Below are 25,342 nucleotides of genomic sequence, written 5' to 3' on the forward strand. Positions count from 1 at the left end.
ATCTTCCTGTACCTCTCCCCCCACCCCCCACTTACTTCAATCTCTGATTTCTACCCATAAAACGATTTAGTATTAGTGCTTGGTCATTGAGTTGGTCCTTTCTCTGTTGCCTTCAGGATTGAACAGGTTCGCCTTGTCTCCCTGAACAGGGGTCTGTTAGGGCAGGCTCTATCTTCCACTTCTATTCTGATAGCCCAGAGTTGAGAATGGGGTGAACTACTGGGGGTTTTTTTGTATTTGTTGTCCCATTGACACCACACTGATGACAACTTAGGATCACTTTGATGATAATAGACTAGTTCATATCCCTGAGATATTCTACTGACTTTGGCTTTTAAAAGACAAGGTGGGTGAATACATAGATTTATAAGACTGAAGAGCTGAAAAGTGACAGAGAGAAAGAATAAGGAGAGGGGATAGACAGAGATATAAACTCATATCCCTGGAGGGAGGCTTGGACATCTATCTATATGAAGTCCCTCTAGAGAACTGCATGTCCCTCAGGTAGGGTAGCACTAAAGAGACAGCCTCAACAGAGAACTAAGTAAAGGTAATCCTAGTGTGATGGGTGTTTGCTGCATGTCTAAATAACTTAATATGGCATCATCCACATGGGAGATGCTAGGGATCTGATACCAGAGAGAAGGACTGAAGCATAAGTGACATTCTGCACCTACCTACCAGATGATTGAGATCATCCTTTTTCCATTCACTGCATAGCTAGAATAGCCATCATTGAAAAAATATCCTTAGTCATTACCTATGTGGCTATCATGACATTCCCATCTGAGGGAATCACACCAGGTAAAAATGGTGGGGAGAGGGCCCAAGGGCTCCCCCCACCCCAAGAAACTTAGGCCATGTAATCTTGAGAAATAGGCCTAGGTCTTTGGCCTTTTCGTTCGTTCTTTTCTGTTCTAGGTCCAGGGAATGGAATGTCTGATTTGCCGAGCAGATCAAGCCACAAGGATCCAGGAGTCCAAGATTCCAGGCCTGGTGTTGCAGTCTACCGAGCAGAAGCCAGCATGGCCAGCTTTGGACTTGAATTTGGTGGGACGAATGCTATGTAGGAACTGAGCTAAGCTGTGAGCGTAATTCCTCTTTACCCCTTCCATTCCTTCCCCTTGTCCCCCCAAACCAACAATGAGGTGGTTGGTATAGGGGAGATTATACTCCTAAAGTTTAGGGGGAAATATTTCTAAATTTTTTCTTGCTATATCTTTGAAGTAAATATCCCTTTGCATAAATTAATCTTGGGACTCTAAAAATTATGGGGGACATGGCTAATGGGGGGTGGCTTAGAGGGACTATTGAACTTTGTCAGAGAACTAGAGCACCCTGTGAGGGATGAAAGGAAATAGACCTGGCTCTGAATGCATGGGGCTGGAGTTAGCTGAGATACACTAGAGCAAATGAAGGAGCTCCTGGGTAAAGCTAAGGGCCTGCTTCAAAGTTAGGTGTATGAGAACAGGAACTAAGAAGCAACAAGGAACAGAACAGTCATAAGAAGGAACAAATTTGAATTTGCTGTCCAGAACAGTACTCTGGTCAAAACTAAAGTCTTGGATAGTGAAGAAACTGGCGAATAGGATTACTGTATCACAGGAAATGATCTTTGAAAGATCATGAAGAACAGAGGTACCTCAAAAATGGGGAAGGAAAATGTCAGCAAGAGTACTTCAAAAAGGGAAAGAGAATGGAGTCTGAAAACTATAGGCTACTGAGTTTCATTTTGATTCCTAGAAAAGTTCTAGAACATATTAGAATAAAGCTAGATGGTGCAGAGCTTTAGGTTTAAGAGTCAGAAAGACCTGAGGTCAAATACTGCCTCAGACACTTATTTGATATGTGACACCTGGAAAGTCACTTAACCTCCCACCCGGCCTTGGTGTTCTAATCATGTAAAATGAAGAACTTGGACTCAACTGGTCTCTAAGTTCCTTTCTAGCTCTAAATCTATGCTATTATGTGTAATTAATGAACATTTAGAAATTAAATCTGTGATCACAAAGACCTTCATTAAGAATTAATCATTCCCGGGGCAGCTAGGTGGCACAGTGGATGAAGCACTGGCCCTGGATTCAGAAGGACCTGAGATCAGATCCGGCCTCAGACACTTGACACCTGCTGGCTGTGTGACCCTGGGCAAGTCACTTGGCCCTCATTGCCCCGCAAAAAAAAAAAAAAGAATTAATCATTCCTAACCCATGATTTCAGAGTAATTAAGATAAATGTTACCTTCTTCTAACACAGAAGTCATAAATCAAAGATGCCTAAGTTGTTGGACATTTTTGGATCCCAATTCCAATTTGGATTCTAAATTCCAATTTAGGATTTGCTTTACTTGACTGTTCATAATTATTAGAAGCATTTTTGTTTGTTTGTTTTTGTCCAACCGGGAGGGAAGAGAACAAAGAGAAAGAAAATAAATGCTTGTTAGTAAAAACAAATAAATTTGAACAAAAAAGAGTAGGTCATGCCAGACCAACTTCCTTTCATTTTTTAAATGAGATTGCCATACTGATACATTGTGGGAATGATAGAGATATAATTGCTAATATTTTAGTAAAACATTTGTTATTCTCTCATTTTCTTATGGAAGTGACTTTGAAATGTAAACTTGGGTAAGGCTCCTTCAAATGTTGTTAGGTGAAATACAAACTGCCCTTCATTCAGCCAGGGTATGAGTTTGCAGTAGATAAGTCATTGCAGTCCCTTCTAATTCTGAAATTCTGTGATTCTGTGAGTATTTCCATTAGAGTGGACGGTATTCTTTCTTTCTTTTTTTTTTTTTTGGTAGTGATTTAAATGTGAACCAAATTCTGATGTTCTTAGGGAAAACCCTGGGTGATAGCATGAGCAGTAGACAATATGGTTTGTCTGAATTCAGAGCTATGATTGTAAGCATAAATATTTCACCTCCATCTACAATACTAGTCTTTGTCCATAGTAGAGGATGTAAGTATTGGGACTAACCCCTTTAAAGACACTATATTGAAAAGTCTATATTATGGAGATAGTGAATCAGTACTTAGAAGACAGAGAGTAGGAGGGGTAAGGGAATTTGTCCAGGATACAGCAGAGTACTGGGGAAGGGAAAAAGCAATGGAGAGAATAAAATGAGAAATACTTTCTAGTTTACTTTCTAAAAATGGATATTGTTCTAATTATAAAAATAAATCTGGGGGCAGCTATGTGGCGCAGTGGATAAAGCATCGGCCCTGGATTCAAGAGGACCTGAGTTCAAATCCAGCCTCAGACAATTGACACTTACTAGCTGTGTGACCTTGGGCAAGACACTTAACCCTCATTGCCCTGCCCCCCCCCCCAAAAAAAATCTTGTTCTCTACAGTATATATTTGCTTTCTGGGAAGTCTCATGTGTTACAATGCCATAGAAGGCAAACTTTTCAACTTTGTGCAGGAAGAGATGGAAATATTTTCAATTTTTTCCTAGGGTAGTCAAATTTCATGTTTCAGCCCTGACAAAGGGAATAATAGAGTTAGTGTGAGATAGTAAGGTAGCAATTATACATAATCTGGAAATGAGTACTTCACTTTCCTGAGACTATCCTATTGTGGGATGCTATCATAGTGCACAGCACATTGCTCAGTGATCCTCTGTGTTTCCCAAAAATTCAGAGTATATACTCCTTTTTTTGTTTTTTGTTGTTGTTGTTTTTTGGGGCAGGGCAATGAGGGTTAAGTAACTTGCCCAGGGTCACACAGCTAATAAGCGTCAAGTGTCTGAGGTCAGATTTGAATTCAGGTCCTCCTGAATCCAGGGCCGGTGCTTTATCCACTTTGCCACCTAACTGCACCCCCCCAACTCCCCCAGAGTATATACTCCTAAACTATCAGGGCAGTAAAATATAGTTCAGTAGCAATGATTAATACAACAGAGTGCTGGCTTCAGCATAGCACATTTACAGTAAAAACTATAATGACCACAATCTACTATTACAGCACATATACAACCACACTAAAAGTAAATGAAGAAAAAAACCAGAGGGGCGGCTAGGTGGTGCAGTGGATAAAGCACCGGCCCTGGATTGAGGAGGACCTGAGTTTAAATCCGGCTTCAGACACTTGACACTTACTAGCTGTGTGACCCTGGGGAAGTTACTTAACCCCCATTGCCCTGCAAAAAAAAAAAAAAAAAAGTAAATGAAGAGAGTCTTAAAAATGGCTTTGTTCAAGACAAGTTGCTTAGAACAACGCTGGAACTAAATTCATGTTCTTATTCTTCAACCAACTTTCATTAGCCATTCAGCAAATAATAATAATAATAACAATAACAATAATCATAATCATCTAAGTTTTCTTATCTGAAAAAGTAAGCACATTTAAAAAATAATCTTTAAGGTCCCTTCTCATTCTAAAACCTATGCCCTTTCACTTCCCCCCCCCCAATATTAATCTTTTATAGGAAATAATGACCAGGAAGCTAGTCTCAGAGTCAAGAAGACCTGGATTCAAATCTAACCTCTGAAACATACTGACTATATGACTTTGAGTGTCAGTTTAATCTCTCATTGCCCCAAGTAATTTTCTAAGAATAAACACCAGATAGGTTGCATAGCAATTCCTATCTGTATTGATAGCACAAGTTTACTTACCAATAATTTCCCGTACTAATGAAATCATAGGTACACTTCCCATCTCTTGACCCCTATTTCTTTTATGAGTTTCATCCCTACTTCTTATATTTGGATCATTTAGTATTCTAATAAAGTTATAAAAATGAAACCTCTCTGACAGCAATGTAGCCCTTCTCCTTGCCAAAGCCAACCCACAGACTCATAAATAGTTGAAAGGGATATTAATGGTCATTGAATGCAGCCCTCTCGTTTTGATGATGAGAAAACTACATTTTCTTAATGCAGAGAGGTTAAATGACACACTCCCTGTACATATCAGAGGCAGGATTCAAACCCAGATCTCCTTCACTTCAAGTCAAACATGCTATTCACTACACCATCCTGTCTCAGGCTCACTGCATATGCCCTTTGATTGCTGTCCCCTCCCACAGTCTATAAATAATTATAATCTCAGTCATCCTTTCAACCTTCTATTGGTTACTTCCCTACTGCCTTCATATGTGCTAAATTCTCTCCATCCTAAAAACAAACAAAAAAACCCTTCACTACATAGAACCATTCACTCAAGCTACTGTTCTAATTTTCCACTTTCCCTTTCTCAGTCAAATTCCTAGAAAAAACTGTGTATACTTCACTGCCTTTATTTCTTTTCCTCTCACTCCTCAACCCTTTGCAATTTGGCTTCCAAACTTATCATTCAAATGAAATTGCTTTCTCTAAAGTTTCTAGCAGTCTCTTAATTGCCAAATATGCCGGTCATTTCCTAGTCCTCTTCCTCCTGGATCAGTCTGCTCCATTTGACATGGTATGATTTTTACAGTAGCAATATATAGCTGTGAGAGTTGGACTATAAGGAAAGCCAAGCACCACAGAAATGCTTTCCAGTTGTGATGCTGGAGAAGACCTTTGATTTTCCATTGACAGCAAGGAGATCAAATGAGTCGATACTTAAAGAAATTAATTCAGGCTATTTACTGGAATGTCAAATACAGAATCTGAACTTCAATGAACACTTTGACTACATAATGAGAAGACAATATTCATTGCGAGAGACCCTGACGTTGGAAAAGATTGAAGGCAAAAGGAAAGGGGGATGAGAGAGGATGAGAAGGATAAATAGTGTCATGGAAACAATGATCATGAACTTGGACAGACTTCAGGAGATAGAGAACAGAAAGACCTGTAGTGTGTGGCATTTAAAATCTAAATTGTGTGGTTGCCTTAAATTAGAAGCTTTAGCACCAGTCTTGGGCATTAAACATTTATTAAAGCATACAAGGTATTCACATGGAATTCAGAAAGTTAAGAAAAGGCCTATCTAGCCTACAGTTCCAGCCTGGTCTAGTTCTTACTCAAGTCTTCTGCCATGAGCCTGCTTCAATCATGAACTCTCCTTCAAACTGAGCGTGGAAGCTTTTTATAGGTCCAGAGCAGAGGCGGTCCTTACACACTGCTTCAAGATGATTGGTTAGCATCATCCAAATCCATTGGTTCACTGGACTTGAAGGTGGTCTCGAGTTAAGTTCAAAGTCTAGCTTCTGAGAACAATACCTTCTTAAGGGCTAGCCAGGTGTTTACTATCTAGGTAATTTGAAATAGACTAATCGGCAGTCAATCACTCTCACTTAATTCAATCAGTTTAGATTAATCTCCAGGTGGACCTTTGAGTATCTCCTAAATCCCATTATTTTATCACAAGTGCTATAGTCTACAGGGTCACAAAAAGTCAGACAGGACTGACTGACTCAACAACAGCAACAACCACCAAAAACCTTTCTCCTGTGTACTCTTTCCTCTTTGGGTTTTGTGACACTACTTACTCTTTCTAGGTTTTCCTCTTATCTGTCTGACCATTCCTTCATCTCCTCTGCTGGCTTCTGATTCATATTTAGGAAGTCTCTGGAATTACTATTTTAGAGTAAAGCCGGATGTCTTTCTCCCTCAGGATTCTAGGCCCTGAGGACTGGGGGGATTGGAGGAACCTTTTTCTGATGCTGTTTGTTCAAGCTCACATTCTAATGTGTTCCATCTATTGTTAGCTGCTGGTAAACTACACTCCAGTTCTACTTAATCAATTAATATAAATGAGCTTCTTAAGGGATATTTACTTCAAAGATATAACAACAGAAGTACAATTATCTTCCCCAAATACCTGAGGGAACACTTCCCTGTACTGCCTCAGTCCTTAGGCTCAGACTTGAAATCATTGATACATGGCATTTGCCCCACTGAGATCATTTCCAAGTGAAGCATAGTTGATAGATAGATGAGTCTGCATCTCTGCCATTGCTAGACTGGATTGAGCAGGTCTCTTGGGGCTTACCACCTGGCTTGCAGCAAATCTCAGCATGAACTCCAGTCCCTGGACTTCTAATGGCTCAGTTAGCCAGTCTTCTAAAGCTCACAATGCCATATTCATCTCTAAACAAATAGATGCAACAGATGGTTCTGGCCAAAAGAAGGACAAAGGTCCCTTCCCTACAGAGAGACTCTGGGATTCACCCTAGCTGGACAGTGCCTTTTGAATGCACCCTAGTTCCAGCTTCATAGTCAGTCAAAAAAGGCTTATCTTCACCATGTGGTTAACCGACTGGAACCAGTTGCAGAATGTTTGAGTATGCTCTAAAATCCATTTGTGGGTTCCATCATCTGAGCATGCTAGGATAATTTATTACATCTATCATGATCCCTAATTGTAGTTATTCTCCAAAGTTCTAATGCTAGGCCTTTTCTCTTCTGTCTCTACATTTTCTTTCTTTCTTTCTTTTTATTTAAAAAAAATTTTTTTTGGCGGGGCCATGAGGGTTAAGTGACTTGCCCAGGGTCACACAGCTAGTAAGTGTCAAGTGTCTGAGGTCAGATTTGAACTCAGGTCCTCCTGAATCCAGGGCTGGTGCTTTACCTACTGTGCTACCTAGCTGCCCCTGTCTTTACATTTTCTCCTGGTGACCTTATCAGATCCCCAAATCATCTCTATGAAAATGCCCCAGATCTATATATCTAGTTACAGTCTCTTTCCTGAACCTCAGTCCCACATTACCAATATCCTGTTGGACATTTCAATGTCCCTAAGACATCCCAAACTCAGCATGTTCAAAACTGAAATCTTGATTTTTTTTTGTATTTAAAGTCTGAGACTAATTTAGCTAATTATGTAATACTGTGGAACTATAATACCTAGGTTAGGTAGTCATATCGGTCTGTATATTTTTCTTTCTCCCTAACTTAGAACTCAAAACACTGAATCATAGAATAAGAGAATTGGACCTTAGTTAGAGAAACCTTAGGGGTCATCTACTCCAACGACCTCATGTTACAGATGAGAAAATTGAGGCTTAAAGAGGTGACTTGTCTAAATTGTGAGATAATTCCTTGAACAGACCAAACTTATAGTGGTAATAAAAAAGGAAAGTATTCAATTCAGCATTTATTAAATGCTACAACATCCTGTGCCAGGCACTAGTGATACAAAGACAAAAATTTATTAAGTAGTTCCTGCTTCTAAGTAGCTTATGTTCTATGGAGAGATACAGTGTGTACAATAGGCAAAAACTTGTTTTCCCTAAAGGCATTCGTGTTCCCCCAGGGTCTCTTTGTCTTTCTAGCCTCATCTCTTAGTTCTCAATTCCTCTGCATATGATCTCTTTGGTCAAAAATGTCTTTGAATACAATTCAAATACTAAAATTTTAAATTATGTCTTAGAGAGGTAAGAAATCTACAGCTGTTTTTGGGTTTGGTTTTGGTTTTTTTTAGTCAGGTATTATAGAGCTAGGGAAATAGTTCAGTTTATAAAATATTTTATAAAATGGTGGTCATATTTGAAAAACTTGAAGGGTATGAATGAAAGCTCAATTAATAAATCTTTTGGAAACAAAACTTCTTTTCACAGTGTCAATCTAAATAAGGCATAAAAAAGTTCTTGTTCCAGGGGGCAGCTAGCTGGCACAAGGGATAAAGCACAGGCCTTAGATTCAGGAGGACCTGAGTTCAAATATGGTCTCAGATACCTGACACTTCATAGCTGTGTGACCCTGGGCAAGTCACTTAACCCCCATTGCCCCACAAAAAAAAAAAAGGAAGGAAGTTCTGGTTCCTCAATAGTGTGCCTCTTTTGTACCTGTTTTTGTGGTCCGTTCACAAAACATAGGAGTTTCCCTACTGGTTTCTTTCTGGCTTTGTTGTTACCCAGATTAGCCTTTGAGAAAGGGGGGTAGGCTTTTCCCATCTCTGTGAAAATAGCCTATGGCCTATCTTTTAGGTCTTTTAAATGGTCTTAATTACAAGGAACTCTGGAAAATCTTCAACTGATTCTTAAATGATAATTATAAGTAATGATTAAAATAGTAATAAATTATAGGGAACTCTGGGAGTTAAGAATTCCAGGAATAATATACAGTCTGAGACCACCTTTTAGTAATATTGTAGAAGTAAGTCCTTCATGGATTTGAGATTGGACTAGAGGATCTCCTTTCCAACTGTGATTTTGTCACTCCCTGGGAGTTAAAATAAAGTGGAAAGTGAAAAGTTAAAAGGACTCAATAGTCAGTACTGAATTACACATAGTCATACAGAGAACTAGTTCTTCTTTTTTTTTTAGTGGGGCAATTGGGGTTAAGTGACTTGCCCAGGGCTATACAGCTAGAAAGTGTCAAGTGTCTGAGGTCAAATTTGAACTCAGGTTCTCTTGAATCCAGGGCCAGTGCTTTATCCACTGCACCACCTAACTGCCCCTGAACTAGATCTTTTTTGAAAATTTTAAATGTTCTTTTCTTTTTAAATTTTGAGTTCCAAATTCCCTTCCTCTTTCCCAACCCCCCTCAGCCACTGAAAATATAATCCATATATCATGTAAAATCATGCAAAATAGATTGCCATATTGCAAAATAAAAAGGAAAAATGGGAAAATTATATTTCAGTTTGCACTCAGAGTTCCTTAGCGTGCTCTCTCTGTAGATAGATAGCATTTTTTTGTCATGGGTTTCTTGCAATTGTCTTGGATCCTTGTATTGATCAGAGTAGCCAAGTCTTTCACAGTTGATTATTATTACAACATTGTTGTTACTGTGGACAAAGATGTCCTGTTTCTCACTTCACTTTGCATTGGTTCATATAAGCCTTGCCATGATTTTTTAAACCATCCCCCCTCATCATTTTGTATATTACTCTATCACAATCATATGCCATAGCTTGTTCAGATATTCTATAGTTGATAAACATGCCCTCAATTTTCAATTCTTTGCCACCACAAAAGCACTACTATATAGGTCTCTTTTCTTTGATCTCTTTGGAGTATAGGCCTAGTATTACTGCATCAAAGGGTATGGACAGTTTTTTTAGCTCTTTGGGAATAGTTCCAAATTGTTCTCCAGAATAGTCACACCAGTCCACAACTCTAGCAACAATCCATCAGCATATCTATTTTTAACCCATTCCCTGTAGCATTTGTCATTTCTGGAACCTCAGAGGTGGTACCTCAGAGTTGTTTTAATTTGCATTTCTCTAATTAGAACATTTGTCATATGACTATAGATAGCTTTAATTTCATTTTCTGAAAACTGCCTATTTATATCCTTGGGCCATTTATCAATTGGGAAATTACTGTTATTTTTATAAATTTGAGTCAGTTCTCTATATATTTAGGAAATGAACCCTTCATCAGAAAAACTTGCTATAATTTTTTTCAAATTTTAACATTTAATTTAGTTTTGAATTCCAAATTCTATCTTTCCCTCTCTCCTCCCTTCCCTGAGAGGAGAATAATCACATATAGGTTATACACGTACAATTACGTAAAAAATGTCCATATTAGTAATTTTGTACTGGAAAACTCGAAAGAAAAAATGAGAGAAAGAAAATTTAAAAATGGTATTCTTCTGTCTGTATTCAAAAAATGTTAGTTCTTTCTTTGGAGGCAAACTTTTTGATATTATTTTATTGGATATGGTACCTTTTTAGCAAAATGTAGTTTTCCTGATTATCTCTATTATTAGATTTATTTTTGCTCCTGCTTTGTGTGATATCATGATTACTACCCCGTCTGTTTTTAATGTCAGCTGAAACATAATAGATTCTGCTCCAGCCCTTAACTTTACCTCTATGTGTGTCTTTTTGTTTCAAATGTGTCTCTTATAAACAATATGTTGCTGTATTCTGGTTTTTAATCCATTCTGCCATCTGTTTCTGTTTTATAGGTAAGTTCATAAAATTCAATTCACAGTTATGATTACTAACTGTATTTCCTTGTATCCTATTTTCTTCTGTTTCTCTTTTATCCTGTCCCTCTTTAAAAAGTAAGGTTTACTTCTGGCCACTGTCTCTTAATTTGCCCTCCCTTTTATCATTCCCCTTCAGTCCCATATCTCTCATCACCTTCCTCTCCTATTTCCCTATTGGGTAAGATATATTTCTATACCCAGTTGAGTCTACATATGTTTTCTTCCCTCTTTGAACCAGTTCTAGAGAGAGTAAGGTTCAAGTATTGCTCCCAAGCCCTCTCCTTTTTAAAGCTCTTCCTTGTGTTTCTCTATTATGTGAGATAAATTTTCCCTTTCTTTCTCTCCCTTCCCCCTTCCAGTGCCTTCCTTTTTCTCACTCCCCCTTTATTTTAGGTAGTCCCAACATAATTGACTCGAATTCATGTTCTCTGTCTATGTAGATTTCACATAAGTGCCCTTACTAATGATAAAGTTCTTAGGAGTTACATGTATCATCTTCCCACACAGGAATATACACAGTTTAACTTTATTGAGTACCTTATAATACTCTTCCATGTTTATCTTTTTATGCTTTTCTTGAGTCTTCTGTTTAAATGTCAAATTTTCTGTTCAATCTTTTCACCAGGGATGCTTAAAAGTCCTCTATTTTATTAAATATCCATTTCCCCCTGAAGTATTATACTCAGATTTGTTGGGTAGGATATTCTTGGTTGGAACATTAGCTTCTTTGCCTTCTGGGATATCATATCCCAACTCCTCTGCTCCTTTAACATGGAAGCTGCTAAATGTTGTGTGATTCTGACTGTGGTTCCATAATATCTGAATTGTTTCTTTCTGGATGCTTCTAATATTTTCTCCTTGACCTAGAAGCTCCAGAATTTTGCTATAATATTCCTGGGAGTTTTCATTTTGGGATCTCTTTCAGGAGGTGATTGGCAGATTCTTTCAATTTCTATTTTACCTTCTGGTTCTAGGATAGTGGAGCAGTTTTCTTTGATAATTTCTTGAAAAATGTTGTCTAGGGGGCAGCTAGGTGGGGCAATGGATAAAGCACTGGCCCTGGATTCAGGACAACCTGAGTTCAGATCTGGCCTTGAATACTTGACACGAAAGAAAGAAAGAAAGAAAGAGAGAAAGAAAGAAAGGAAGAAAGAAAGAGGAAAAAAAGGGAAAAAAAAGATGATGTCTAATCTCTTTCTTTGATCATGGCTTTCAGGCAGTCCAATAATTCTTAAATTATATCTCCTCCATCTATTTTCCAGTGAGATATTTCACATTTTCTTTTATTTTTTTCATTATTTTGACTTTATTTTATTGTTTCTTAGTGTTTTGTGCAGTCATTACCTCCCACTTTCCTAATTCTAATTTTTAAGGAATTATTTTCCTCATTGAGCTTTTGTATCTCTTTTTCCATTTGGCCTATTCTGCTTTTTAAGTAGTTCTTTTTTTCAGGGTTTTTTTTTTTTTTTTGGATGCTTCTTTTACCACCAGGTAAAAATTCTGGGTTTTGAGGTGTTATTTTCTTCAGAATGTTTTTAGTGCATCTTTTACTAAGCTGTTAATTCTCTTTTCATAATTTTTCTGCATCACTCATTTCTGCCCCCAATTTTTCCTCTACTACTTTTATTTCTCTCTTTTCAAAAGTTCTTCCTGGAATTCTTGTTCTGCTTAGGTCTGATTAGTACTTTTTCTTTGAGGCTTTGCTTGTAGTTGGTTTTACACTGTTACCTTTTTCTAAATTTCTTTCTTGATCTTCCTTACCACTGTAGAAGTTTTTTTATGGTCACATTCTGATTTTGTTGTTTGTTCATTTTCCCAGCCTATTTCTTTTTCTTTTTTTCTTTTTGGCTGGGCAATGAGGGTTAAGTGACTTGCCCAGGGTCACACAGCTAGTAGGTGTCAAGTGTCTGAGGCCGGATTTGAACTCAGGTCCTCCTGAATCCAGGGCCAGTGCTTTATCCACTGTGCCACCTAGCTGCCCCCTCCCAGTCTATTTCTTGATTTTGAACTTTACATTAAAGTTAGGCTCTGCTCACCTGAGGGTGAGGAGGCACTGTCTCAAGCTTCATGGCTTTTTCATGTTGCTGTTTTCATAAATAGTTCTGATGGTCTCCAAGTTTTTCAGTGCTTTAAAGGTGGTGTGATCAGGGGAAAGATGTGGTCACTAGTCTTCTGGCCTGTGCTCTGAAAGACTCCCTGCTCCCTTGAAGCCTTAAGTTTTAGCATTCCTCTTGGCCCTGTAACTGTGACCAAGTTCCCCGCTCTCCTGCAGACATAAGTACTAGTATTTTTCTCTGCCTTGGAACTATGATGAGGGCCCTTGCTTCCCTGTGACCAATGAGATGTGCTCTTCTCCTCCCTGGAAATGTGACCCAGAACCACATATGGGCAATAGAGTTGTCAATCAGGATCAGCTGCACTTAGTGCCAGCAAAGAGACCCCTGTAACCTTGTTCTGATCAATTGTCTGACTCCCTTACCATTTGGGGGCTGAGAGCTCCTGAATGTTGTTGCTGCTGCTGCTGCATTGCAGGCTGGCTGCCACCTTAGGTTCACAGACCTCTCCTGCCTGCCTCCTAAATTGTCTTAAGCTAGAAAAATGTTTTACCTTTACCTTTTGTTGGCTTTGCCATTCCAAAATTTTATTTGAGGGGCAGCTAGGTGGTGCAGTGGATAGAGCACCGGCCCTGGATTCAGGAGGACCCGAGTTAAAATCTGGCCTCAGACACTTAACACTTACAAGCTGTGTGACCCTGGGCAAGTCACTTAACCCCAATTGCCACACACACACACACACACACACACACACACACACACACACACACACACACATACACACACACACACACATTTTATTTGAGGCATTATTTTAAAGGTGTTTGGAGGGGAACATTGACAGGGTTCATTTGGGTTGCTGCTTGTACTCTGCCATCTGACTCTTCTTTTTCTAGGTCTTTTTAAGGACCTCCTCTCAAGCCTGGTTGACCCCAGTTCTGCCTGTGCTTATTTGTTCAATTATCTTTCTTGGATGATTTGTTAATGCAAGATGCTTGTAGCTATTAATGGGCAATATCTGTGCTGCTCATTAGTTCCAAGAAGATTACAAGAACATTGTATTTTGCTTTGAGATTGCATTATATACAGTTGGGAGAGATGTAATAAGCCTAGCACTCTACTTGGAGGAAGCACAATTTAAGGAAATATATAATCAAATAACATGGAAGACTTAAAAAAATGACAAGAGATCAGAAGGGTGAAATAATCTGAGAATGGAATGCTCAGCAAAAAGCTTAAGCTTTTTTTTTTAAAGGAACCACAGACTATCATAGCTGGAAGATAATTTAGAAACATACTGAAAAGACATAAATGAACTGCCAAAGGAAAATCCAAAACAACAGAAAATCAAACCTGATTCATTTATAAGTGGTGCATGTGTCTGTGTACTGATTTAGGATATATATGTATATGTGTGTATATATGTATATACATATATGTATATATGTATTGTGTGGATTTAGGATATATATTTGTATGTTATATGTGTGTGTGACCTGAGTTTGTTGCTCACAAGGAGACTTAGATATCTCAAGGATCTTGTTCCCTTCCCTTCTCCAAAGGAGGATTTGATTCCTGTATCAAGGGGAGCTGGTGAAGTGACTATAAGACTAGCCACCAGGCTCTCCTAAGAATGGAAATATTAGACTAGAATTAAATCTATTTGCCCAGTAAATATTGCTAGTTTAGAGAAAATTATTTTTTAAACTGATTTCCTGGTTGCTAGGAGTACTCCAAGGTTATGTCTTAAGCCTTGAACCATATCACATTCAAAAAACATCACAAATAATGAGTAATAAGTAAATACATTTATACATACGAGATGATTCTCAGAGTGAATGAGCTTTCCCATTGAGAGCAAAATATCTCAGCCCAACCAAAAGTCCCTAATCTCACCCAAGGAAAAATTTCCTAAATTTTCTAAGGAAATCAGGGACTTATTGAGTATCAAAATTCTGTCTCTCTCTGTTACTCTGTCTCTCTGTCTCTGTCCATCTGTCTGTCTTCCCCACCATTACCACCACCACCACCATCACTACTACCACCACCAAAGAGGATATGGAATGTGTATTTTTTCTTGAAGATCTCTCCCAAGCTCTTGTGACAATTCAATGTCTCTCTACCAGTCTTATGAAAATTCTCCAGGTTTAAACCTTAGGTTATACAAGCATATTTTATTAAATTTTTAAAATTTAAAAATCACGTGATAAAAATGCTACAAATTATTCTAATAAATGGAGACAGGAGATACTCTATCACATACTTTTAAAAAGGCATGTTGAATTGTTAAATAAACCCAGAAGAAACAAAACGGAAAAAGAGAACTGTGGATAAATGGGTACTGAGGCAAAAATAGAAATAAAACCTTTGAAATGTAACTACAGAAATATATCCAGAAAATGCTTCACTATGACTTAGTTATACTCATATCAGTATTGCAAAAAAATGGTTTGATATTAGGAAAACAATTAGCCTATTCATTATATAAACAGCAAAGACAACAAAAGCTACTTGATTGTTTCAATAAAGGAAAAAATCTGACAAAATGCAGCATTCATTTATGTTAAAAAAAAACTCTTAAAAGCAAAGGCATTGGGGCAGCTAGGTGGCACAGTGGATAGAGCACCGGCCCTGGACTCAGGAGGACCTGAGTTCAAATCCGGCTTCAGACACTTTACACTTACTAGCTGTGTGACCCTAGGCAAGTCACTTAACCCCAATTGCCTCACCAAAAAAAAAAAAAAAAGCAAAGGCATTGAAGTTATCTTTTTTAATGTGATGAAAAATATATTTAAAACCAGGACAAACAGAAGAAAAGCAAGAGCTATTATTTTTATTATGAACATCATTATCATATTACATCTAAAATACATCATATATTGTATGATTATTATCTCCCAATTCCTTTTCATGTAGCTATAGAAATATAATAATGCAAGGACAATAGCAAAAGAGAATTTAAAAAATTTTAAATTCCTTTGGAAGAAAAAATATTTAGAATATTAAAAAATTTTTTTTAAGTAGGAATGAAGAGTTTATCACATTTACAAGATATCAAGCTATATTACAAAAACTACTTTGTACTGGTTTAAAAGAAAGAGTAGATCATTGGAGCAGACTAGATAAATAAGAATTAAAAACAATATAACCTAATAGTTCAGTGTTTGATAAATTCAAGAACATAAATTATTAGAAGAAAAGAATCCCTTTTTAAAAAATAGGTGATTGAATACTTTAACCAAAGCTAGGTTTAAATTATGATCATATACTTTAAACCATAATAAACTCAAAATGAATATGCAACAAAAAAGATCAAAACACAAAAATATTTAAGAACAAGATCAGGTACTTTTCCCAACTATAGTTAAGAAGAGAATTCTCGACAACATCATCAAACATAAAATAGACAATTTTGACTACATTAATTTAGAAGCTTTTATAGCAATAAAATCAATGAAGGTAAAAGTAGAAGAGAACTAGTAAGGGAAATACATTAGAAAAAAGTTGAATAACAGAAATACATAGGGAATTGAAGCAAGTATCAATCAACAATTAATCAGTGATCAAACCCCTATTTATATATAACAGCAAATGTCATTCCCCAAAAGATAAATGGTCAAAGGATATGTAGAGTTTTCAAAAGAAGAATTGCACATTATAAAATTATCATATGAAAGTATTCTCCAAATCAGTCATAGTAAAAGAAATACAAAAGAAAGCAACTCATATATTCTACTTCATACCTTGAAAATTAGCAAAGATAACAAAAGATACAAAAAAGTTTTTCAGGGGCTTTGGGACAACAGGTATACTGATGCACTCTTGATTGAACTGTACAGTGTGTTGAATCACCTTTGAGAAATTCAGAGAAGAAAATGAAACATTTAATTCCTCAAGGCAGCAAGCAAGTTATGGGGCTACTGGGAGAGAATAGTGTTTATTATTACAGTCTATCAGATTTTTTCCTTTATTTTTTTTCTTTGTCACAGAGAGAATTCAATGAGGGTGGTGAAATGACCATGATATAAAGGCAAAAGACATTTAAAAAATTTATATTTTAAAACTTTGAGCAAAATGTGCCTCTACCCAATATTCCAGCTGTTGAATTGCTTAGATCTTTCTAGCCTAAAAAATTTTTTTTCCTTATCCCTTTTCCTGACATTATGTTTCTTTGGTTTTCTAATTTCTGAATTCACAGGATAATTATTTCTATGTAATGCTTTATTAATTTCCCTATGAAAATTTATCAGGAATTAGAAAAGCTTATGGTCTTTTAAATTAAATAAAAATATTTAGTTGATTTTTAGAAACTGCAAAAATCAATTCATTTTGTGTCCTTCCATTGATGAACTTGATTTTGGTGTAACACAGAGTTGACCATGAGTCAAAAGAGCATAAGAGGTGATTTTATACATTTGACTCTTTGAAATAATTGGTTATTTTGTAGTTTTTATCCATGTATTAAATGTTGTTAAATTGGCAAAAGAAAATAATTGAATTTTAGGTATAATAAAATATGTATATGGATAGATGTTCAGAATTAGCTCTGTGAATATTGATAGCTCATTGTATAGGTCTCTTCATGTATAATTTAGTACTGGCCAGTATATCTCTCAGGGTTTGTCTCTCTCTGGTGATATCTGGTGATGATGTTACCTAATCATTCTACCTAAGTTAGAAAGGTTGATTTTAAAATGGGTTAGTTTCAGGATGATAGACTCCTCAGCCACTCTCCTGAACTATCTTCTAAGTTGTAGAATGGTTGCAATCAACACTGACAAAGGAAATGCTTTCACTAAAACATCAGAGATTTGAAATATTGAGGAAGTAATAGTGGGAGAGGAGGAGTTGTAGTAGTAGTAGTAGTAGTAGTAGTAGTAGTAGTAGTAGTAGTAGTAGTAGTAGTAGTAGTAGTAGTAGTAGTAGTAGTAGTAGTAGTAGTAGTAATTGTTGTTATAGTAGTAGCAGTGGTGGTGGTGGTGGTAGTGGTAGTGGTAGTGGTACTGGTAGTGGTCATAGTAGAAGTCCCCAAGCACATTAAGGTAGACTGCTTATAGTCTTATTGAAAGACATAGACAAGTCATATGGGTTGAGAGGACATGGATAGGATGCTATCTTTGTCATTAGATGAAGTATCCATATTGATGATATCATGTAGCTATCAATACAGTAGCAGCAGAAGCAGCAATAGTATTTCTATGACACAAACCCCAAGTAAGACTTAAAATAAAAGGCAAATTTGTAGCACTAAGCGCTTGTAGTAGCAGGTTGACAGTGCAAGACAACGAAAGAAATCCCTTCTATTTCCTCAAGGTAAGCAGGGATCTAAAGACATTTCTATGTTTAAACTCCTTAATTCACAGGGAAAATGATAACCGAATCTAACTATTTGAATGTTACTGTATTTTGGTTAACTGTTTGTCAGACTACATCTTCCTATCTGAATCCATATATTTCCTTGATTTCTTTTAGAATTGTGGAAAAAGGCTATTATAGTGAGCGTGATGCAGCACAGGCAGTTAAACAGATCCTGGAGGCAGTTGCGGTAAGTATTAAGTAATGCTTAAAAAATTAAATATTAGGACTCATCACCAACTATTCTTTTTTCCTTCCCATAGTAATTCTTAATAAAATTATCATGACAACAGCATGATTTATATAGAAAATCATCTGAAAATGTTATTTTCTTGTTTTCTTCTTTTTTATTGATATAAATAGCCCTGAGGGGCACAAATATTCACTAAAATGAATTCTCATATTAGCCAAATGTTTTCCAATTAAACAACTGGACAATAGCTTTTGAAGTTCCCCTGCCTCTTTTCTTGTCAAATTTTCTTTTTTGTTTTTATCTGTTTACCCCCCCACACACACACACACCATGATAAATATGTAGCCTGGAGCTTTTAAACTGATTGTATTGACTTTTTTATTCTTAATTGGACCAGTAGCACATGAAATAGAGAGAAAACGTGGCAATTTAACTTTCAAAAAGAAACAACAATTCTAAATGCATAACATTTTAAGACAGAGCATTGGTAAAGAAAAAATATACTGATAAATGTTTGCTATGAAATATTCCTTCTTGAGAAGCTTATTAGGATAAAAGAATTAGAGGTAAAGCCACAATTATTGAGACCTTTCAAATGCACTCAAGAGGGCAATAGCTAGTAAAATATACATGATTGATTCAGTTATTGAGTATAAACTCAGAACAAATTGTTCTCCAAATAAGCAAGATAGATCTCAAGGGAAGATGCTTAACATAAGCAGTTAAAAAGAAAATTCATAAAATTTGCCAAGGATTAAAGTGTAGCCTAATATTCACTGTTATTTATCAATTTAAAAGTTAGCTATTCAGTATACTGAGAAACCAGGCTTGGCTGACAAGAATACACTGGCCTGACAATCACATAGATAATCAAACCCACTTAAAAAGAAGTAGTTCTCTGTGTCCAAAACCACAATTTTGAAAACAAAGCGGGGGGAGGGGGAAACCCGTCACAATCTCTGTGAAGAGAATTGTTTTGTTTTTGTTTTTCAGGGCAATGAGGGTTAAGTGATTTGCCCAGGGTCACACAGTTAGTAAGTGTCAAGTGTCTGAGGTAGGATTTGAACTCAGGTCCTCCTGAATCCAGGACCAGGGCTTTATCCACTGAATCACCTAGCTGCCCCTGTGAAGAGAATTGTAAAAATGTATTCTAACTAAACATTGTGCTGAGTAAACAGGCTTCAGCTTTAGTTGGTTTTATAGATTTATCCTATCAAATCTATATTTGTTTTATTGTTTTTTGGGTTTTTTGAAGGGAGGTGGATAGAAGACATGACTATGGGGAAATCTCACATACTTGCTTTTAATAATCTTTTCATGATATGACTCCTAAATATTTGATTTAAAATGTTGAAAACCAATTATTGTCTCTCTCCAGTCACCCCAATTTTACCATTATTGTCAGTGACAGCACTATCTCATGTATTCACTGGGCTTATAACCTCAGTCATTTTCCATTTATCTCTTTCTTTTGTCCATCACATTCATTCACCAAATTTTTGTCAATTCTTTTTTTTAAAAATAAAACGTTTTATAAGCATGAACCTAGTTTGAGTCCCTATTACCATATGTTTCAATAACTGCAATATAGCCTCCTACCTGTTTCCCTACCTTCATTGTCTCCTTTCTTTAATCCAAATTGTCTTAATGTTATGTTACTATCCTGTTCACTGAAGGAATTCCCATCTCAGCAAAGTCCTTTCTCATTACTCCACAATATAAATTTAAATTCGGTCAAATAAAATGGTTTTCTATGCCCCAACCCTGTTTTTTAATTTCGATATTAATAACTGTAGGTGATCTATTTTCTTCTGTCAATAATTGCCTTCCTAACTCCTCTTCTCTCCCCATCTCCTATCCTAAAATCTGATTCAAAAATCCCTTTCTTCAGAATATTATTTTAAGGCAAATCAGATTTTGCTCTTCATCTAATCATCACTTATATATGGATATTCTTCCATGTAACACTTCAAGTAGTTGTCTAACAACTTATTTCTATGATTTTGTTATGGGTCGGTGAGTATTCTGGTTAACGAAACTTTGCATGTAAAACCAAGTACCTATTTACACAATGAAACTACATCTAAGCAAAGATATCTTTGCAAAGTATATAGGGAACTGAGTGTCCAGAACTCTCTTCCAGGCATGACAAATGAATTGCTTGATGTCCCAATTCTGTACCTTTAGAAAAATAATTCTTGCACTACAGCATTGTGGTGACTGGCATAGCAAACAAAACAAAACTTGAAAATAGGCTCATAAAAATACCAGAATTGTCATTGTTGATTTTATTTTAGCAGAGTAAACCTATAAGGAGAATAAAAACTTTCTCTAAGACTTCCCAGAGGTAAAAAGGATTAGAATTCTGTGTCTCGTCATATAGTTGGCAAGATGCCAACACAGTTATTTTCAGCATATCTTTTCTAACCTGACAACATCAAAAGAAGGAATTGTGCACAAAATCAATAGTAATTCAGATTGAATCAACGAGATAAAAAGGCCAGTCCTGCACAAGGAAAAAGTGCGGTTAAATAACAATGGAGAAGTTAAATACTTAAAGATCCTACTCAGCCTTTTCACTCCCAACCTAGCCAGCCAGCATAACCTCATAGGATTAAAATTTGGGTTCAGTTGTGGTGGTCTCTAACCAATTTCTGCTAGACAATGACCCAATCTATATAACCCCCACCAAAAAATAAAAAGACAGAAGGCAATATATTGAGGAAGAGTGCAGAAGCTGAAGTTTTCATGGCTGCCTAGAAAGCAAGGGACTTTCATAGCCAAGAGAGAGGATAGAAGAAATCTAGCTATAGCCAGGCCTTTCTTCTGGAGATATATATTTATAAGGAGGGAACTAGCCAGACCCCTGCATGCCAAATTCAAGGATGCTCAGTGCCCTCAGACTTAGGAATATGTGAAGGAGAAAAACAAAAGAGGAAAGAAAAGGGATCAAATAATAAAGAGGAAAGCCAGAGACAAGCTACAAGGTATACAAGAACAAACACTGAAAAACAAAAAAAGTATGAGAGATGGTCTGGGTATAAGCCTAGATTACAAACAGATCAATTAATAATGTGCCCCCCCACACACACCTTCAAGAGAAGGAAAAATAAAATATTTTTTAGAAGTCCAAAATGAATAAAGAATATACCATGAAGGGAAATGAGCCCAAAACCCCAATGAAATTCTACAGATTGCTCAGAGACCCTGAAACAAGAGGAAAACCCCCCACCAAAAGTGGTTCAATAGAGAAATAAAACTTTTAAAAGGAGTAGAATGGAAAATATGCTATAAAACAGAACTCTTAAGGCATCTATATCTAAGACAAGAACTCACAACAACAGAAAATCTCTTAAAATAGCAGAAATCATGCAAAAGAGAATGGCACATACAGAATTTTAAAATTCAGAAATAAAGGAAATTTTTACAGAAGAGAAGCAAAACTCAACAACTTTGAAGGAACATATGAATTTTTTATAATTCAATGTGGTTGACCTTGAAAACAGGAAAACTAAATAAAGGACCAAAGCTTTCCTCCTCCTCCTAAAAGAAACATAATAAAATTAAAAACTGACCATAATACTACAGGAAACAAGAAGTATTGCCCAGAACTTTTGAATATGAAAAAAATGCTTATTTATCAAATTCACAGATAATGGCCAAAGAAAAAACCCTTTACTTGAAACTAATTTTATGGATGAAGTGCTGACTTAGAATAGGAAGTAAAGCAAAAATAAATACAAAAGAAATAAATGATGAAAGCAAGATTAAGAATCATCACCTTAAATGTGAATGGACTAAACAATCAAAATGAATGAAAGGAAATGACATAATGAATAAAAAAAAGAAAGGAATAATTTGCTGCACAAAATCCCCACATCTAATAAAGATGAATACAAAAAGCAAATGACAACTAAAAACACATTATTGGGTGATTTTTGAAAAATCATCAGTCAATCATGCTATCACACAATGCTAGAAAAATATCAGTATCAAGAAAGATATGGAACCTGTTTTATGCTTAAAGTTGCCATAAACTATGAAACAATATTATTATTAAATATACATTCATTAAATGGCATAGGAAATAAAATTTACAAAGGAAAGCCTAAATTACAATAAAGAAACAGAATGGCACAATTATTGTAGAAAATATTCAATTTTTCTTTTAATTTCTTTATTGGTTTTATGTTATAGTCTGCTCACACTCATTACTTGCCTCCCCTCTACCCTTTATGTAATACTCATTTTCAATTTTTTGAAAATTGCTATTTCCTGTCTTTCAGATGTACAACCGACCATACCAAATAAAAAATGTAGTTAATACAGAATATACAGGCAAAAAGATACAGACCAAAATGTAGATTTAATCATTCTGTATTTCTTTTTTCCTAATTAATCCCCTTTCACCCTTTCTCATAGTTATATTGCTCTCCTATGTTTTCAGTCCTCTCCTTTCCACTAGTGTCTTTCCATCCCCCTATTAACAAGAGAGGCTATATACTGTGTTAATGGCTTAAGCCCAGAGTTCAAGTCCTGCCTCTGACACACACTGGCTATGAGACCCTAGGCAGTTCAGTTAACTTCTTGGTGCTTGAGACAAGACTAAGTTCACAAAGAATTTTCTGACAAGTATTAGGCAGAGGCAATTTCCTCATCTGAGAATTCCCAATACAAAGAAACCATAGCTTTGGTCTCTATCTCAGTTTTAAAAAAACACAAACCCTCACATTTCTCTTATCTTTAAAAAAAAATCTGCTAACCTTGTTACCTCCTCATGCTAATTTCCCTTTTTATTCTTGAAGCCAGATTTTTAGAGTCATTTATAGGCATTGTGTCCATTTTTTTTTTTTTACCATCTGCTTATTCCATAACCTATTACAATCTGGCTTCTGTATTGTACTTCTGTGAAACTTCTCTAGAAAGTCACCAATGCCCTCCTGATTCCAAAATTGCCTTGTCTTTTACTCTCCTTTACTTCATTATAACATTTAAGACCGCTGAAAACTCTCTTTATAGTTTCCCTTCTCTTAGTTTCTGTGATAACTACATTTTTGTGGTTATTTTTTCCATCTCTCTGACCCTTTTCTTTCTCTTTTATGGACTTTTCTTCCTCAGCATGTTTCCTAAGTATAGATGTTCCCTCCTATTCTGTCCACAGCCCTTTTCTTTTTCTACACTTTTCATATGGAAGTTCTACAATTTGGCTATCGCCTCTAGTAGGAAATACATAAAATATCTGTGTCTGTAATATTCATTTCTCTTCTAAGCTCTAGATCTGTGTTTTAAATGACCTACTAGACTTCAACCCCTGGATGTTCTAGTGGCACTTCCAGCTCATGATCTTTCTCCCCAAATCCTCCCTTCATCCTCCTTGTTTGTTAGTGGCACTTCCATTCTACTAGTCACCCAAGCTAGAAATTTCAGTTACACAATGAGTTTTTTAAGTGTTATTGATTAGTTTTGTTTTTACACTACATACACTCATAGATTACTTCCACTGTGAGAAGTATCTTGTAGTAAAGTAAAACAATGAAAACTAACAATATAGTGACAATCGGGGGGGGGGGGCAGCTAGGTGGTGCAGTGGTTAGAGCACTGGCGCTGGATTCAGGAGGACCTGAGTTCAAATCCAGCCTCAGACACTTGACATTTACTAGCTGTGTGACCCTGGGCAAGTCACTTAACCCTCATTGCCCTGCAAAACAAAGAAACAAAAACAAAAAACCAACAAAAAACCAATATAGTGACAAGCCAAAAATGCATACATTCCATATCACTAGTATTCCTACCTCTTTCTTTAATTGTATATTAACTAACAGAAATATATTTTCTCTCCCTCCCATTAGAAAATAGAGAAAAGCAAATCAAATTCCTTGTAACAAGTATTCATATTCAAATAAAACAAATAGTCGTAGTAGGTACATACAAAAATATCTCATTCTGCATCCTGAATCTATCACCTTTCTGTGAAGAGTTGGATAGTATGTTTCATCCTTGGTCCTCTGGAATCATGCAAGGTCATTGTATTGATAATGGTTATTATGATTTTCAAAGTTGTCTTTACAGCTTTTGTCATTGTATAAATTTTTCTCTCATTTCTGTTTAATTCATTCTTCATCAGTTTATAAAAGTTATAATATTAATTGTTTTCTGATCTTGCTTACTTCACTTTTCATCAGTTCACAGAATTCTTCTCAGGTTTTTCTGAAATTATCCCCTTCAACATTTCTTATAGTGGAGTAGTGACAAAACTTATTCAGCCATTCCTCAAATGAGAAATATGCCTTTAGTTTCCAGGGTATTTTTTTCCTACCACAAAAAATAGCCCATATAAATTTTTATTTTTTACATATAGGACCTTTTCTTGTTTCTTTAATCTCTTGGGTATAGTCCTAGTATTGGTAGAGCTAGGTCAAAGGCCCTATACTATTTAGGAACTTTTCCTTTTTGATTCCAAATTGTTTTTCAATATGTTTGTATCCATTCACAGGTCTACCAATAGTACATCAATGTGCCCATTTTTCCATAGCGACTCCAACATTTATTATTTTCATTTTTTTGGTCATATTTTCAAATTTGATGGATATGAGGTGGTCTCAGAATTGCTTTAATGTGTATTTCTCTAAATAGTAATGATTTTGAGCAGTTTTTTCATTTGGACATAGTATGGGGAGCTTCCCTTGATTGCTGCCTATGTATATCCTTTGACCAAGTTATCTATTGGAGAGTAGCTATTATCCTTATAAATCTGAATTATTTCATTATCTATTCTTAGAAATGATAACTTTGGATAAATTTTCAAAGATTTTCCCAGTTATTTTTTCTCTTTTAATCTTATCTTTATTGGCTCTGTGCAAAAATTTTTTAATGTAATGTAACCAAAATTTTCTATTTTATCTTCTGTGGCCCTTTTTATCTCTT

The 25,342-nt window shown here is 36.1% G+C and overlaps 1 protein-coding gene across 1 annotated transcript in view; it reads left to right on the forward strand.

Moving 5' to 3' along the window:
• CAMK4 (calcium/calmodulin dependent protein kinase IV) overlaps positions 1–25,342 on the forward strand; it is a 216,875-nt gene that overhangs the window by 94,953 nt on the left and 96,580 nt on the right. The window contains exon 5 of the mRNA XM_043974969.1: positions 18,343–18,415. Within this exon, the coding sequence (XP_043830904.1) occupies positions 18,343–18,415 (73 nt within the window). The remainder of the gene's footprint in view (positions 1–18,342; positions 18,416–25,342) is intronic.

Source organism: Dromiciops gliroides, chromosome 1 (assembly GCF_019393635.1).
Source record: "Dromiciops gliroides isolate mDroGli1 chromosome 1, mDroGli1.pri, whole genome shotgun sequence".
Classification (NCBI taxonomy): domain Eukaryota; kingdom Metazoa; phylum Chordata; class Mammalia; order Microbiotheria; family Microbiotheriidae; genus Dromiciops; species Dromiciops gliroides.